The sequence below is a fragment of the Trichoderma ghanense genome (genome assembly GCF_004382785.1).
Source record: "Trichoderma ghanense strain CCMA-1212 chromosome Unknown scaffold_21, whole genome shotgun sequence".
Classification (NCBI taxonomy): domain Eukaryota; kingdom Fungi; phylum Ascomycota; class Sordariomycetes; order Hypocreales; family Hypocreaceae; genus Trichoderma; species Trichoderma ghanense.
In genome coordinates, this window is record NW_027395684.1 from 235244 (window position 1) to 251392 (window position 16149).

At 54.4% G+C, this 16149-nt stretch overlaps 6 protein-coding genes across 6 annotated transcripts; 2 read left to right on the plus strand and 4 right to left on the minus strand.

Annotated features, from left to right (window-relative positions):
• Positions 1 to 200: 200 nt before the first annotated feature.
• On the minus strand, positions 201 to 1177 carry CCMA1212_010079 (uncharacterized protein; the record flags this gene model as incomplete). Its single annotated transcript, XM_073707134.1, has 3 exons — positions 201 to 567; positions 629 to 711; positions 1022 to 1177. 3 exons carry the CDS (start codon positions 1175 to 1177, stop codon positions 201 to 203), a joined length of 606 nt encoding a protein of 201 aa, XP_073554417.1.
• Positions 1178 to 2315: 1138 nt separating this feature from the next.
• CCMA1212_010080 (uncharacterized protein) lies at positions 2316 to 3437 on the plus strand (the record flags this gene model as incomplete). The annotated part of the gene is made up of 2 exons (XM_073707135.1): positions 2316 to 2524; positions 2582 to 3437. 2 exons carry the CDS (start codon positions 2316 to 2318, stop codon positions 3435 to 3437), a joined length of 1065 nt encoding a protein of 354 aa, XP_073554407.1.
• A 613-nt stretch (positions 3438 to 4050) lies between these two features.
• CCMA1212_010081 (Twinfilin) lies at positions 4051 to 5248 on the plus strand (the record flags this gene model as incomplete). The annotated part of the gene is made up of 3 exons (XM_073707136.1): positions 4051 to 4092; positions 4189 to 4769; positions 4853 to 5248. Exons 1-3 carry the CDS (start codon positions 4074 to 4076, stop codon positions 5246 to 5248), a joined length of 996 nt encoding a protein of 331 aa, XP_073554406.1. The 5' UTR covers positions 4051 to 4073.
• A 411-nt stretch (positions 5249 to 5659) lies between these two features.
• On the minus strand, positions 5660 to 6947 carry CCMA1212_010082 (Succinate/fumarate mitochondrial transporter; the record flags this gene model as incomplete). The annotated part of the gene is made up of 4 exons (XM_073707137.1): positions 5660 to 5813; positions 5892 to 6600; positions 6665 to 6712; positions 6796 to 6947. Coding segments are annotated over 4 exons (1062 nt in total), but the record flags the coding sequence as incomplete, so codon positions are not given.
• Positions 6948 to 10495: 3548 nt separating this feature from the next.
• CCMA1212_010083 (uncharacterized protein) lies at positions 10496 to 12837 on the minus strand (the record flags this gene model as incomplete). The annotated part of the gene is made up of 2 exons (XM_073707138.1): positions 10496 to 12181; positions 12271 to 12837. 2 exons carry the CDS (start codon positions 12835 to 12837, stop codon positions 10496 to 10498), a joined length of 2253 nt encoding a protein of 750 aa, XP_073554408.1.
• An 830-nt stretch (positions 12838 to 13667) lies between these two features.
• On the minus strand, positions 13668 to 14144 carry CCMA1212_010084 (uncharacterized protein; the record flags this gene model as incomplete). The annotated part of the gene is made up of 1 exon (XM_073707139.1): positions 13668 to 14144. The coding sequence occupies one exon, from the start codon at positions 14142 to 14144 to the stop codon at positions 13668 to 13670; it is 477 nt and encodes a 158-aa protein (XP_073554403.1).
• Positions 14145 to 16149: the final 2005 nt, after the last annotated feature.

Below are 16149 nucleotides of genomic sequence, written 5' to 3' on the forward strand. Positions count from 1 at the left end.
AGCTTTATATCATTTCAACGAAAAGCTACCTTGATATCAGACGCCAAGCCCAAAATGTTGACCAACCCACCGATGCTTCTTAAAAAAAAAGCAACGCATTTTTATGCTCCCAAATGACCCCGAAAGAGGAAAGAAAAGATTGTGTTTCAAATCTCTTTGAAATGCCAGTTAAATTAACTTTTTCTTTGGTATCAACTAGTCTAGAACTCAGTGGCACCGGACTGGGGGAACTCGAAGTTGACGTTGCGGCCGGTCAATCGTCGGTAGACCTCAGAGTAGGTGTCGAGTCTGTAGTCGACGCCACCGCGCTCCTTCTCGTCGAGGATGACCTTGAGGGTCTTGCTGCCGTCCTCCTTGGTGCGGAGGCGCTTGCCGACGATCTCGACGGGGTAGGTGAGATCGGCGAGGATGGCGTCGTGGACGGCGGTCAGAGTGCGGGAGCGAGGGCGCTTCTGCTTCAGGACGTTGCGGGAGCGGGAGGAGCGCTTGGGGCGGGGGAGGATGCGGCGAGCGGCCAGGATGATGACGTGGCGGTCGGAGAACTTCTTCTCCAGCTCACGGGTCAGGCTGGGATTTGCGTTAGCAAGATGAGTAGGGAGAGTTCGCGAGAGAAGAGGGATTTGCTTACCGCTGCTGGACACGGTGGAAGCCCTGCAGGGCGGGGACGGGGACAAAGATGACGATAGCCTTCTTGCCGTGGCCAACCTCGATCTATTCAAGATCCCAAAGTCAGCGTGCGAGCTCCAGGACGAATGCCTTGGACCGCTTCCCGTCCTGCTCCACAGAAGTCAATATTACTCCGGCCAGGCGGCGCGTCCCTCGACATGAGATTCTTTTTCTTCTCTTATATCCCAGAGGGAGCGCGTTGATAATCCCATTCTGTCGAAGTGGGAAAGTCCAACCACTTCCCCTATGCCGAGGGACTGCCAATCGCACTTGGAGCCATTGTATTGTATAGCTTTGGGAACAGGATCTCGAAAGATGTTCGGTCTTTGTAGTTCTGATATCAAGTCATTCTCACCTCACGGGCGTTGACGAAGTGCAGAGGTCGCAGGGCAACCTTGAGATCGGCAGTGTTGCTCTCGAGATCGTAGAGAGCCTGAGCAATGTTCTGCTCAAGCTCGGAGGGGTTTTGCCTCGAGGGGCTGTTGGGGGCGATCTTGTTGAGGGCGCTCATCTTGTCTGGTGATGCTCAACGGGGGAGTTGGATGAGTGAGATCGTGACAGAGGAAATGCAGAAGTTGCCTGTTTGGTTGGACTTTGGCGCACCTTGGAAATTGTTCGCTAAATTGGGGTTTTCGTGCCCTGCTCACGTTTGTTGTGCGCTTGCAGGGGCTAGGGGAGATTCTCGCCTGAGGCCACAATTTAATGTGGGGCATTGCCCAAGTTTGACAGCGACGGGGGTTGTTCAAGGTGGGGCACTGTCTGTCCAATCCTGTGCGGGTTCCTGAGATCTCGGATCTTGAATCGTGAATCTTGAATCTCTTGAATATTTCCTTGCATGAGAACTGCAGAAATTCGCTGCATGGAATGGTCCTTTCACTGTTCGATTTCTCGTCCTTTCACTGCTCGATTTCTCGTCCTTTTACTGTTCGATTTCTCTATCAGCATTGTATTAGTACGATTTAGTCTTTGAAAAACTTGCCCTCAAAATCATGGCTCAATCTTTGATACATCCTTTCTCATCCATAATCTTCCCATACTCATTACTATGCCTCGCTCTGCTTGGGACTTGATGCCTCCTTGAGAGACTCTGTTTCTCTAGTAGACCTGCAAATCTGACAAATTGCTTGACGCATCGATGGAGAGGGTGTTCTGTTCATTCGATGACCCAATGACGCTCTGCTCCATGATGCTGCTCATTCCTTCCCTTACCACGATGCGAGATGCTGCCAAGACGATTACAGCACAAAACCTCATGTGCTTCGATCACCAATTGTATGTCCATCGCCCATTTCATCAGGCTTCCATGGCCAGATATGGATTAAGTCATTCCACTTCAATCGGCATTTAAGCGAGTCTCGTCATTTCAGCCGCATATCCGATCTCTTGGGGAAGGAGCGACAAGCCCTCTCCTGCCACAGATACCGTCTGCTCCTTCTCTCAAAGATGGCCATACATTCCCAAGGGCCAAATATCTTCCAATCCCCTCCATCGCCTTTCTCTCTTTTCCTTCTCTTGACTTTCTGTTCCACTGTCAGTCCCTCTGTCACTCGTTAGCCCAGCTCGGTCGTCTCGTTGTTCCCCCATCTCTTGACACTCTCGATATTCTCAATCTCTCATCACCCGTCCGGCCATTTCTCCATTACAAGGAGATGAAAACTGTTCTTGCATTCGCTCTAGTTGGCGTGACCGGCGTAGTCTGCCAGTCTACGCACAACACGGCCGACTTCTCTTACCAAGGCTGCTCTTCCATTGACCCAGCCTGCTTCGGAGAGCCAATCGTCTTTGCCGATGGCGCCGTGACTCCTGAAGCTTGCCAGGCTGCATGCCACGGTCACCAGTTTGCTGCCCTTCTTCCTGAGTGAGTCTCAAACAATGCTACCTCCGAGTACCGTGACATGTCTAACAGGCTTTCAAGCTGCTGCCGATGTGGCGATGATCCCAATGGCGTTCACCAAACCGACGAGGCCAAATGCGACTACCCATGCCTGGGAGACAGCACACGCGGCATGTGTGGAAGCATTTGTCCAGAGAGCTTGCCTGTCATTGCCAACGTTTACACACGAGTCATTCCGAGCCAAGGCCAGACATATGAAGACCCGAACAATGTTGGGTCTTCTGCTGCTGCGGCTGTAACTCCGTGCTCATCTACCGGTGCTTCATCAGTTGAAGGGTCCTCTCAGTCTCCTCAGCGTGTTACGCCTGCCGGACCAGCGCCAGAAGCTCCAACTTCATTTGGAAACCCTGCAACTGGAAATCCTGAGGCTACAGAGCTGCCAGCCACTGAGACCCCAAGCACTCAGGCTTCGAAGGGACCTCCTTCCACGACTCAAGGCAATACAGAAGCTAGCACACCCGCACAGGGTGCCCAGGAATCTCAGGGACCTCTGACGCCGCCCGGCAATGCTCCAGAGCCCAAGACATTCTCTGCTCCCAATCAGCAACCTCCCAATACGACACCGTCCTCTAACGCACCAAGTTACTCGTCGGATTGCCAGGCGTCGCAGCCAGATGCCTACTCGGATGAGCATGGCCAGGGCACTCCAGATGGAAGCCCTGGCGGAGACACATCAGTGAACAACTGTGACCCTCCTGGCGGCCCGAGTCTCTCCCCTGTCGTTTCTCAGACTACTCTTTGGCCGTGGCCAAGCAAGAAGCCCGAAGGCGATCCCGCGACTCCTTCGCATGTTCCAGCTTCAGACTCGCCTTGCGGAGCTGTTCCTCCCCTTTCGAGCATTGGAGGTTTCATCTTGTTGGCGGCAATGATCATGTAGAGACTTATGCGGTATAGCTTATGCTGTTGAGGCGGAGGCCATTGATGAGATATCTCGGCAGATTGTTTTTTTGGGGCAATCTTGGGCGCTGATTGAGGGCCGTGGAGGCTGTCAGTTGAGCGCAGAAACAAGTCACATATCAGATATTGTAGAAAAGGGGCTGCCACTTAATTGATTCGGATCTGCCTATGAGTTTGCTGCTTGCTGTGAAGACCTCGACGCCTCCGAGTTAGTGCAAGTCTTGTTTCGCCCAGCGCTTATCAATTGTTTGTTCATCCTCACAGCAGCCATTCGGTGCTCGTTCCCAACCTGTACTACAAAACGAAAAGAAAGCCCGGAATCTGCTCTACCTCGCCTTCTTCTGCAGGGTAACGGTGAAGTGCTGGACGCTTTAGCTGTCCACCATCTGCAGCGCTTTGGTGGGGCTTGGTGCCACGTTGTGGAGGGGCGCTTTTGGTGGTTTGTCGCAACAATGGCGGGGCAACCAGGAGAGGCTTGGACTTTGGACTTACATGCGTCGTCAGGCCTTGACCGGAGGCTCGAAACCTGGAGTCTTCATCTACAGTCACGGCTGCTGACCGGCTTCGCTCTCCTTCTCGACAGTAGACTGCAGTCCTTGCAAACCCTCGAGACAAGATGCAGTCCGGAATCTCAGGTACGCAAAGCCGTGACAGTGCCGCAATCCAATGGCCCTCTCCATCCTGCTGCCCCTTGATGTTGCGGTGAGCTGACGACAGAACCTCGAGCACAGCCTCCGAGGAGCTCCAAAAGGCCTTCAGCTCGCTGCAGGCGACGCCGTCCGACTTTGCCCTGCTGGTGACGATCCAGCGCGAGTCCCTGGTGCCCGTGGAGACGATTGCCGGCAAGTCGTCCGACTTTGGCGAGAACCTGTCGGTGCTGGAGCCCCATGTCAAGCCCGACGCGGCGCTGTACGCCATCCTGCGCCGGTACGAGGACTCGCCCAAGTTCGTCGCCGTGACGTACGTGCCCGACGCGGCCAATGTGCGCCAGAAGATGCTGTTCGCGTCGACGCGGCTGACGCTGGTGCGGGAGCTGGGCACGGAGCACTTCCGCGAGACGCCCTTCATGACCATGGCCCGCGAGCTGACGGCGGAGGGGTTCAAGGCCCACGACGCGCACAACGCGCTGGAGGCGCCGCTGACGGAGGAGGAGAAGTCGCTGGGCGAGGTCAAGAGGGCGGAGCAGGAGGCCGGGTCGGGCACGGCCATTCGCGAGATCCATCTCAGCCAGAGCCTGAAGATGCCGGTCAACGAGGATGCCATTGCGGCGATGAAGGAGGTTGCCGAGGGATCAAAGGCCGCGGCGACGCTGGTGAGTTTTTTTTTTTTTCTTTTGCGTATCCGTTTTGTTTTTTTGAACCACAACAAGAATGCTAATCAACTGTCCTGTTGCAGAAAATCAACGCCGCTACCGAGAGGGTTGAGCTGGCGCCCGAGTCCCCCGACCCCAGCTCCCTCACCGAGCTCATCAAGGGCATCTCGACGGTCGAGCCACGATTCACCTTTTACCGCTTCACGCATACACACAATGGAACCGAGCAGACCCCGATCCTCTTCTTCTACACTTGCCCTGCGACGGCCGGAAACAAGGCCATCAAGAACAGGATGCTGTATCCGCTGATGAAGCGGGCCGTCCTCACGATTGCCGAGCAAGAAGCCGGCATCAACCTGGAGAAGAAGTTTGAGGTGGAAGACCCCAGCGAGATTACGGAGCAGGACGTGCTGAACGATCTCCATCCCAAGCCGGTGACGTCTTCGGGTTTCAGCAGGCCCAAGCGCCCGGGCAGGTAGAGGAGAGGGAACTCTTTGAGTTTTTTTTTTAACGACACACGACATGCAACGATCTAGCCCTGAAGTACTTGTAGACACTGTTCATATTCTGATACAAGATATATCGACTATAGCTTTGAACTGTAACACAATTCAACGCCAGAACCCCATGGCTGCTAGGAGCTTCATATTTATCGCCAGACACCAATCACCATCCTCCTCGTCGTCACTCTTATCGTTCACAGACCCCAGATTTAAGCATGCGAGGGCTGACCCTGTTTCATCTCTGCTCTAGAACTAGACTACAAGTCAGACCATCTCTGTCATTCACATTTCGTCTGAACAAAATGAAACAAAAGAAAGGGTATATGCGCAGAAATAAACAAAAAAATGCAAACGGACAGCTTTCAAAAACCGCCATGTTTTTTTTTCTTACTCCTCATATTTTCCGCCGACGAACTTCAGGTGACTCCGCTCCAGCTGGGACTTGAGGTACTCGTATACGGTGAAGGTGACGGCCTGGCCGGGGGCCACGCGCATGATGCGGGGGGTGATGCCCTTGTAGAAGGCGTGGAAGCCTTCTTGTCTGGAGAAGAAACCACCAGTCAGCATCTCATCCTCTCAAATATTGTTAGGAAGAGGAGCAGAGGGGATAAAAACGTACTTGAACATGTCTCTGGCAATGGTGGTTATCCTCTGCCACGCCGTGGTCCCGTACTCGGCCGGCATCTTCTGCAACCTCGTCTTGATGGTGTCGATGGGGGCATTGCTCAGCGGGCCCATGGCACCGCTCACAAGCCCAATGATGGTCGTCTGCCAGCTGGGCAAGTTCCCGTCCGCATACTGCGGCTGGAAGTCCTTGAGCCACTGCTTAAAGTACGAGTAGGCCGTGAAGTTGACGGCCTGGTTGGACCCCTGCCGCAGCGCCGTCAGACTAACACCGCGATACAGCGCCCCGACGCCCTCCTCCTTCACAACGGTATACAGCGCGTGCGCCGCGTTGCGGTACTTTGGAATGTCGAGCGGATCGGCCATGGAGTGGTGCTGCGCCTGCAGGCGGATCTTGATGACCTCCATGGGCGTGACGACGGCGACGGCCTCGGTGACGCCCGCGGCGAGCCCCGCGACGAAGGTGGCCTGGCCGGAGACGGCGCCCGTGGCGCGGTCGGCGAGAAGCTGCTTGTACCACTCGAACGAGGTGAAGCGGATGGCCATCTTGGGGACGATGCCCGTGAGGACGGCGCCGAGGCCCTTGTACAGGGCGAGGGGGGTCTCCTTCTTGACGACTTCGAGGCCCGTCTTTATGAAACCGCGGCGGGGGGCGCCGGGGATGCGGGCGCGGCGGGAGAGTTGCATGCGGACTTTGATTGTGTCTGCGTTTGAGGGTGAAGGGTTAGTTTTTTTTGGTTGGTGAGATGAAGTTTTTGGGAGACTGACCTAGGGGGTGGCAGGCGAGGGCTTCCATCATGCCGGCGCCGCCTCCGGCTGTTGGGATGGTGACATGTGTTAGCTGTGGTTTTTTTTTTTCAATGCGGGAGGATGGAGTTTGAGGGAGAGAGAGGACGAACCGATGAGGTTTGTTGCCGCTGAGGGCGGTTGTTTTGATTTGCTGTCGGGCATTGTGTGTGTGGTTTGCTGTGGTGATGAGGAATTGGGGTGTCTTTGGAGTCGTAGATGGTGTGTTGCTGAGCTTGTGCTATATCTGGGAGGCGTCACAGATGTGTTTGTGGGTTACTGCCGAGGATGTTTTGTACGTCTGTGGATGAGCCGAGCTTGTATGATGTTGAAGCTCGGTATAAATGGATAGCTCTCGAGGTGCAGCTGAGAAGAAGCAACGGCTATTCAATCAAGCGAGTCCAATGTCAGTATCGGAGAGGAGAGAGCACGATGTTACGAGTAAGTGAGGCAAGGATGAAGAGAGAAAGAAGTAGGTAGAGGATCGAATTGAGGAGCAGGAAGATGAGTCGAAGAGAAAATAAGAGTCATCCAGAGAAGCCGATAATCGCGATTAAGATAAAAAAAAAAGAGAAAGCCATGGGGGTTTTTGACATATGATGCCGGCGTCTAGCTTCCTTGTCGTTTTCTCTCTCTTAGCTTGGGATATACGCACCCCTTTTGCCCGTTGGAGCTAGGGGGCGAACTTGGGGAAAGGGAGGAACAAGCCACGAACGGCTATTGGGTCGAGTCACAGGATCGTTTTCTGGGGGGGGCGTCAGATCGTGCCGGAAGGGTGAGCCACAGCTCGGTATAGTTTGTGCGGTGGGAAGTTGTCTACATGTGCTTTCACCTTGATTTGCTGGAGGCTTGGGGGAAGAAGGAGAGCAGAGGCGGACGGCATGGATGCTTGTTGAGGATGAGTCTCATATGAGATTCTTTTAAAATAACTTCTGACTGTCTGTACATAACCTCAGCTTGCTCAGCAGCACATGCGAAACGAAAAGTATTGGATTTGTCGGAGGCGTATGAATGTGTACGTGGTCCTGGTTGGACCGCGGCTTGCCCTCTCAGCTCAGCTCGGGCTTGGTATTGGTCCCCACACGGCATGGCTGGGGAAAGGCAATTCAAGGTTGACAAGAAACGTGCGTGGAGTGGCACTACTAGGTCAGTGTACGAGTTATGTATGGAGAGCCGGACAGGTGGAGGAATTTTCGGCTTGTTCTGACCGGGCGACTCCATTCCGATCTGTGTGGAGGAGCTCCGTGTGGCCGGAGAAGGGGGACAAGGGGGAGCAGGGGTGCAACGCAGGTATGACTCTTTATCTTCTTCTGCTTCTGTATTTGAGTACCAGTGATGATAGTGCTCAATTCAATGTCAGTTTTGATGTGTTCATTCAGTTATAGCAGTGAATTCTCGTGATGATGCAGCACAAGTAGTTTTGCTGTAGGTGCCGTATTCTGGTCGTCTCAGCAGTGACGTTATCGCTCGTTGCCGACCGCAAGCCGAGCTTGTGATAATGCGGGGTGCCGAGCAACCTTGATAGGTACGTACCCCGACTAGTCATCAGTCAAACTCCAACCTTTCCAATCCAAGTGCGAAAACCAACGACAGAAGGCTTGAGAAAAGCCGGGAGGGACCGGGCACGGTTGGCCCGCTGATTTGCCGTGCTGGGCCGAGGTTCGTTGGCTGTTCAAGGGGGGTTTTTTTCAGATGGGGGACGGATCCTTCTTTTTCGGCTCATGGGAGAAGGGAGTTAAATAAACGTCATTTGTTGTGGGCGAGGGGTGTGTGTGTGTTGATCTCTGGAGATGGGACAGCTGAGTCATGCTGTGAATGCCGAGCTGGAAGCATTGCACATGCATTCTACACAGCACATATCACGACACCGTTGGAGGTGACGACAAAGTCTCCTGCGAACACGGTATTCCTTGACAGGTAAAAAGGATTGCTGTATCAATATTCAGGACGCTATGGATATCGGGCAGCCGCGGAGTAAGGTGGTGGCATAACTGATGACCGCCTGTGCCAGCTGGGCACTGTAATCTAGGTAGAATGCTGTTCAGTGATGATCCCGCCCTCGCAGCACTGGTGGTTGATAATGACAATTCTTGCTTCCCAAACTCGGCACATCCATGGCCAAAAAAAAAAAAAAAACTTCTGAGTTGAATGGTCACTTCGGACGACGAAGTTGTAGCGATTCCGGAGATTATAGGGTATCCTTCAAATCTCCCTGCGAAATGGAAGCAGACAAGGCCACACATGGCTGGAGAACGATGTATCACTATGGAGTAGACAATCCCCATAAGCTGCAGCCTGTTCGCGGATAAAAGCCAGGACTGAATCTAGAATTCACGGTTCCACGACGAAATCAGGACATGTTTGCAAAATACTTTTGTATCATTAGGTTTTTTTTTTTTTTTTTAGGATAATTTTTTTTNATGCATCTTTTCGGGTTTTTGCCGCGAGGCTTTCAACTGCAGATGCTCGTCTACACCCTCGATCTTGGCCTCGGACCAATCTATGAACCCAGCCCACGAGACCAAAGGATCACGAAGGTGTTTCTAACAGACCAATCAATGCCAAGCAGACACTTCAATAGTTCTAAAACGTTCGCTTCTGGATTTGCGACTCAATTTGGTCATTGCCGTCAACGAAACGTCGCCGTGACTACTTCCTGCGAAGAAGCTCAACTTCAACCTAGAACTAGGGCAACCATGTCCGATAGCCTGGCCACGTTTTGTGTTTCCGACGAAATTGAACTTGTAAAGGCAGTATAGCCCATACGAAATCTTTGAATCGTTCCAAATTGTATTCGTCGTGGAACCGTACTTTTGCGCCGGCATTCCAACAACTACACGCTTCGTTTCACCTCAATATCCCAACCACCTCATGGTAACTCCGACGACGACGACCGACATATCACTTCAGCCCGCCATTTCACACCATCTAGGGAAATCCGTCCAGCAACAGGACAACTCCAATCAACCATCACAGCATTTTCATGGCCGTAAGCAACGGCAACCCCGACTTGGTAGAATACAACGCTGCTGCGAGGAATCGATGACTAGGGGGGCATTGACATTGGCATTGGCATTGTAGACGGAATCTGCAGTCCAATATTAGGATTGTTCGCTTTAATGGATTCTGACACAGGGGGAGTGCCATGATAGGGATGAGAGCATTTAGGACGACGAATATCTTCCTCTTGTTCCTCGTATATTCGCAATGCTGAGGGGAGAAGGTGGAGGCAAAGTCGCTGTATTTGGAAATACGGGCGGTTAAAAGGACGATGAGAATGGACGGTGTTCATACGAAGGCAGTCTACAATCCATGACTGGCAGTCACTTGGTGAAGCAATCAAATAAAGCTATGACCATATGCATTCGTCCGATGAGTTGTCATTAACTTAAGAACCCAATCTGGCCATTAACTCTGACAATAAATCCATACAATGATATCAACACACATACTCCAAAAGCACAATTGCTTCCATAACCCTTCCAGCTGCAGACATCAAGCTGCATCGGTTTCATTAAGATCCTAAACGCCATACCCCTTTGTTCGCCAAGGGTATCCGTATCCGTCCCGCTTTGCGTTGATGCTATACCAGCAATGTTGAAAGAAGAGACCGCTCTATCACTTTGTTTTTGGTGACTGGGAAAAAGAAAAAGGGGCCCTTCATGCGCATCCTGCGCATCCATGTTTCCGTAGCCCTGAACCGTCCGTCTATACCCTGTGCTTGAAAGAAAAAGAGTAAAATCCTTGGAAGGAAAGAAGAGAAGAAAAAGGAGACAAGCGGTCGACATGTGCGAATGCAAGCAGCAAAGACGCTCAAGAAGGCGTTCCCCTTTCTTCCAAGCTGTTACCCTCGAAGCTATAGAGGCGAACTTCTCCGTCCTCGCTGCCGCTGGCCATCCGGCTGTCGCTCAGCCCAACGCAAGTCACTGGGCCGGCGTGACCCGTGAAGCTGCGCTCGCATTTGCCCGAGCGCGGCTCCCAGATCTTGGTCATGGAATCGTTGGCGCCGGTGACGACGCGCAGAGTGTCGCCGACCAGGCCCCAGATGCCCTCGACGTGGCCAAACATGCTGCGAATGCATTTGCCCGTGGCAATGTCCCAGAGCCGGACGGTGTTATCGAGGCCGCCAGTCAGCATGTAGCGAGGAGGCAAAGGCCGCGTAGGGTCCGATGTGAAGCCGTAGCCAAACGCAGCACGCCGGTCGGTTGAATGATCTGGCAGCGGCGACGGAGAGTCGCCTCGTCCGCTGCTTGCGGACGCAGCATCGCCCCTGTCGGCGTTGGGGTCCTCGTCGGGCTCAAAGTCGGGGGGCATCAGCAAGATCTGCTGCACCTGCCCCACGTGCCCCAGATACGTCTTGATGCACTGCTTCGAATCCAGGTCCCACAGCTTGACGGAGAGGTCGTCCGAGGCCGAGAAGACGGTGCGAGATGCCGAGTCGATGCGCACGTGGTTGACCCAGTCGGAGTGCCCCCGCAGCGTCCAGGTCTGCTTGGTGTCGAAGCTGAAGATCTTGACCGTCTTATCGATGGATCCTGAGGCGAGCTTGCACCCGTCAAAGTGGATGGAGAGCACGCCGTCCGTGTGGCCCTGGAGCGTGCTGATGCACTCGCCCGTGTGCCAGTTCCAGATCTTGATCGTCTTATCGAAGCTTCCGCTGATTAGCTTAGCGTCGTCGAACTGCAGGGTCCTAATCGTTGAAGTGTGGCCACGCAGCGTGCGGATGCATTCTCCCGTCTCGACATTCCAGATCTTGATCGTGGTGTCGTAGGATCCCGTCGCCAGAATGTTGTGGTCGAACTGCAGGCAGGTGATGCCGTTCTCGTGGCCCTTGAACGTCCTGATGGAGCATCGTCCCGTCTTCCAGTTGTATCCAACCTTGTAGCGATCCCGATAGACATCCTTCCACGGTCGAAACTTGCGCTCTTCGTCGAGCTGCGCCCGGCCGTTGCCCGCCTTGTTGACTCGAGATCGCTTGGTGCCGCCGTCGTTGCGCACCACCATCGCCCGCTTGTTGGACCCTTCGGCAGCGGGCGTTGACGCTGGTTCAGCTGAAGCCTCATCGGCATGGTTGGGTGGGTGCGCGTGTGCCGTCTGTTGATGCCGGCTCCAGGCCATGAGTTTTTTCCGTTCCAATAGCGGCAGCCCCCAGCCACACTTTGTGCATTTCCGGTCAATGTGCTGCTCGCACATCCGGTGCCAGACGACGTCATCGTCGGCCAGGTCCCTCCAGCGCCTGCTGACTTGCGCCGCCTTACACAACGACACGGTATCCAGATAGCAGAGGATCTTGTACGATAATTCTACAGGCAGCGTGGCGATGAAGTCGATCTTGAGCTGCTCTTGAACTTCGCGGGAGACGGTCGAGAGCTGAGGGAAGCAGCACTGAGTGATGATGCCCTGCAGCATGAGCTCGCGATGCTTGGCCGGCGCGGCAGAGAACAAGGACCACACGTGGGTGATTGCCTCCTGGTCGGCGGACGGAAGACTGTTAAGCTCCTGCACAGAGGGGTTAGCACCGTCAGTAAAGTGACATGTCAGACAATGACGAAGGAGTAGGGACGGGCGGCTTAGTGGTTTAGACATACCCTTTGGATGGTCCCCATCTTGGTCTCATCTGCAGCCCGGCGGCACTTTGAATCGGGACGATGGCGATAGCAATACTTGGTGTTAGGGTCCTTGATATTTGCCAGAGCATTGCTTGTGCCAGTCTTGTCCTCCTTCTTAAGGTTCTTGCCAACGGGTGCATATTGACCGGGGATGTGTTCCTTGAGGAACGGGCTCAGGGTCTTGCCGACGAGGTCGAAGGGCATCTTGACGAGGCCCTTGGAAGGGTTCTCTTCCTCACCCTCGCGGCGGCGGTCACAGTTGTCTCGCGATGGCGGCTGGGCAGAGGCTGGGACCGAGGTCGAGACAGCAGCAGGGTCAACAGCAGCAGCAGCAGCAGCAGGTACAGACACAGTCACAGACGTCGAGGCCAGCGTGTTGACGGTAGAGGTCGAGAGAGAGGGCGAAGGCGCGGGTGATGTCGTTGCCGACGATATCAGAGTGTCACCGGCAGCTGGACCGGCCGCCGAAGAGGGCTCATAGTGGGCTCGAGACAGGGAGGAGAGAGAAGTCGGCTCGCGGCCAGGCGAGGTTGCCAGGGACTCCATGGGGATAATATGCGGTGAGAAGGCTTATCGCGCAACGCAGGAAGTTTAATTAGAATTGCGGCGACTCATGCGCTGTCAGGCAGAGGCCAGCGATTGCGTGCTCTAGGCTTGGTATTTTGAGACACCACCCTACAAAGTACCGAGGACGATGGTCAGACAGAGCCCTGCGAGAGCCCGTGGCCGCGTCCAACAGAGGGCCAGCGCTGGCAGGACGAGGTCCGTGGGCCGCTAGGCGAGAGATACGAACACGTCGGAAGGTTCGTTTCTCTTCTCCTGGCTGCTGGGGGGACGGCGAATAGCGGCTCTGGCGGGTGACGTTGGCGGTGGTGACGATGGTGGAATGCAGATATGGTGGAATTTTCAGAGGCTCGCTCGTCTTCGGCAGAGGTTTGCGTCGGGTTGCAAAGGCGCAATGCGCTTCCGGCAGGATCGATCGATCGTTTGTCTGTCGTCGTTCGTCCTTCAGGCTGCGCTCACACGACAGTTGGCTGCAGGATGATCGAGAAGGGGAGTGAAAGGGAGGAGCCGGGCAGGGGCTGGAGGTTGACGCAGTATAGTAATAGAGGGCGAGATCGACTCGATATTGGGTTGCACCCTCAAGGTTGCAGAAGTCCGAAAAAGCCAGACGGGGAGCAGCTGCTTGGGTGCGATGGCGCCAAAATGGCGTTATCGCACAGCGTGGATGGCTCGCTAAAGCTTACCGGACGGGGGTCTACAGAGGCCTCGACAGCACTAAGACGCCCCGGAGGGAGAGCGAGGGACAGCCCTGCCTGCGCTGAGGCCCTGTGACTGGCCGCTGGTTGCCCCGCCCCGACGACCCGATGGTGGCATCAAGCGAAGCCCATCAACCACTGAGGTGAGGACCTCTTAGTCATACGGCCCCATCTGCCCCAGCACCTTTGACAGCGAAAATCACAAACTGAGATGGATCCCATAATGTTTCTTCTTTTCTCTTGCTCTCTAGTCTCTGCCTCGACCCTTTTTTTTTCGCCTCGACGTTGTCCACGTGCCGACAAGAAGTCAAGGCGTCGCCACCGAGCCCATTGCAAGGCCTTGGGCGAGTCTGTGGCCGTGTCGACACTGGCAGAGACCCGGACCTGGCTGATCTCGCCATCGATGCCCCGGAGCACAACAGCGCCGCCCCGAGTCCCGAGATTGCCATCCCAGGAGCCGCGACGATCGCAGCGAAGCCCCCGACAGCCGCCGACAAGGGCCATGGCTCCGCGACTGATGGCGGCGAGTGCCGCAGACAGTTGACTTTGCCCTTTTCCGGCTATTGGTGTCTGCAATAATTGTGTAAGTGCCATCGCTAGTAGAGGACCGTGGTGGCTCAGGCCAGGTTCTGACCTCAGCTGATTCTAGATCATTATTGTTTGCTAGTTTGATATCAACTGCCATGCATGGCTACCACCTCCTCCATGGATGTCGTACCTTGACGAGCAAACAAGTCCCTGTATCACTGGAAGGACACCAATACCTCCTTGGGGCTGCCGACGCACCCTAGCATCAGAACCGACGTCTTGGCAACATTTTCACCTTACACTTGTGCCTGAGCCTGCGATTATCCCGCACCAGCTTCCCCGAGCAGGCATGTCGCATCCAACGCCATGAACTAGCGACCTTGAAACTGCACCATCAGCTCGACTTCTACGCACTTCCTTGCCTCGACTCTTCCCGCCCTTGACCGTCTAATCTATAAAATTGGGACCGTCGCAACTTGCTGCCCATGGGGTTTCGATTGGCGATCTCCCCCCAGCCGACTTCGGCCTAGCTGCTCTGGCAATATGGCTCAGGGACACGCTTCGGCTGACCACTGGCACTGCCGGGATGGCGCAATTCTCACCAACGAAGGCGTTCGATGCCTCGCCGCATATCCGTTGGCTGGCAGCACCAACGCAGTCCGCCGCCTGAGTCACTTTCTGTGGATAAAAAAGATGCAAAAGAGGCCCATTGGCCCCTGATTCCCCCTTTTCTTAGCAGTCTGGAGGGTTATATCGGGCGCCTGTCACACATGCATGCGCAGTTGACATGACGAGGCTCTGCTTGGGCCCTGATGTGTTCTGGACTCTGGACATCATCCAACGTCGACATCGATGCGTCAGCAATTATATGAGTCGATATCAGAAACCTCATGCTTGACACACGCCACGCTGCTGCGGATGCTTTGTTGCACACCTTTGATCAGCATCGTGGCATCTCTTGCGCTGCTATTGATCAATCAACGAGAGAATCATGCAGTGCGACATCATGCCTTGAAGTTGCCACTGGACCACTTGATGGCGACATGAACGACTTGTCGCGGATTTCAAATCAAATTTCGCACAGGAACGAGACAAAAGTCGCCGAGAAGCCCGATACGGGGCTGACTTCAGGCTCTGCTGCTTAGCATACTGGGCTACGGTTTATCCTTTTTCTCAGGCCGTTACGGTCGTATGGGATGACGATAAGCCAGCCTGTCACAAGATGGTCGCCTCCCGCAAATCTCAGCCGAGATTACCAAAAGTGCGGCTTCTACGGAGTAGTAAGCCTCGAGCCGCACATGTTTCCCAACGTAATCTCGCCAGGCTGCATGTCTGACGCGAGTCTCGATGTGTTTCCCACCTTTGATGATGCAGCGAGCAACGGCAGCAGACCCTTTGTGCGACCACATGTTCGAGTTGTTGTGGTCTGGCCCAGCGTTTCACGCATTTCCGCTGGCTTGCGAAATCAGCTCATGGTACCGTTTACTTTCTCTGGGAAAGGAAGAGGGATCCCTAATGTGACATAGGTAAGAGGAAGTAGTTCGTACACGTCATCATCCACTGCCAATCAAGCCTCAAAGATCTGTATTTCACGAGGCTTGCATCCGATCTGAGCGCCTCGATCTCGCTCGTTGAGATCTTCTATCGCGTCTTACCACTCTGCTGGGTTCATCAGTCCTGCGTTCTGGTCCGGTGTAGCAAACATGCCATTTGGAAAAGGGGGTTGAGCTCGCTTCCTCGGATGTCGATTCCGCCACGGATGTGACCCTAGGATTGGGACGCTCGATCACGCCCGCTGCTGTGTAGCTTTTCGAGACTTGATCGATGCATGTAGAACCCATTAGGTGCCGTGGACTGCGAAGAACTTGCATTGAATGCATCGGCAGGTAGTTCAGACCATCATCAAAGAGTAGGTGAGGACTAATTGACAGCTATAAGACATTGAGCATGCTAGGTAGTAGACACATCGTCCGTATATCTGAGATGCTCGAAACCAATTTGCTGTGCCTTTCCACTGGGGAGTTTGAGCGATCCATCCAGGCAGGCACATTTTCCTCCCTGCCCAATATAT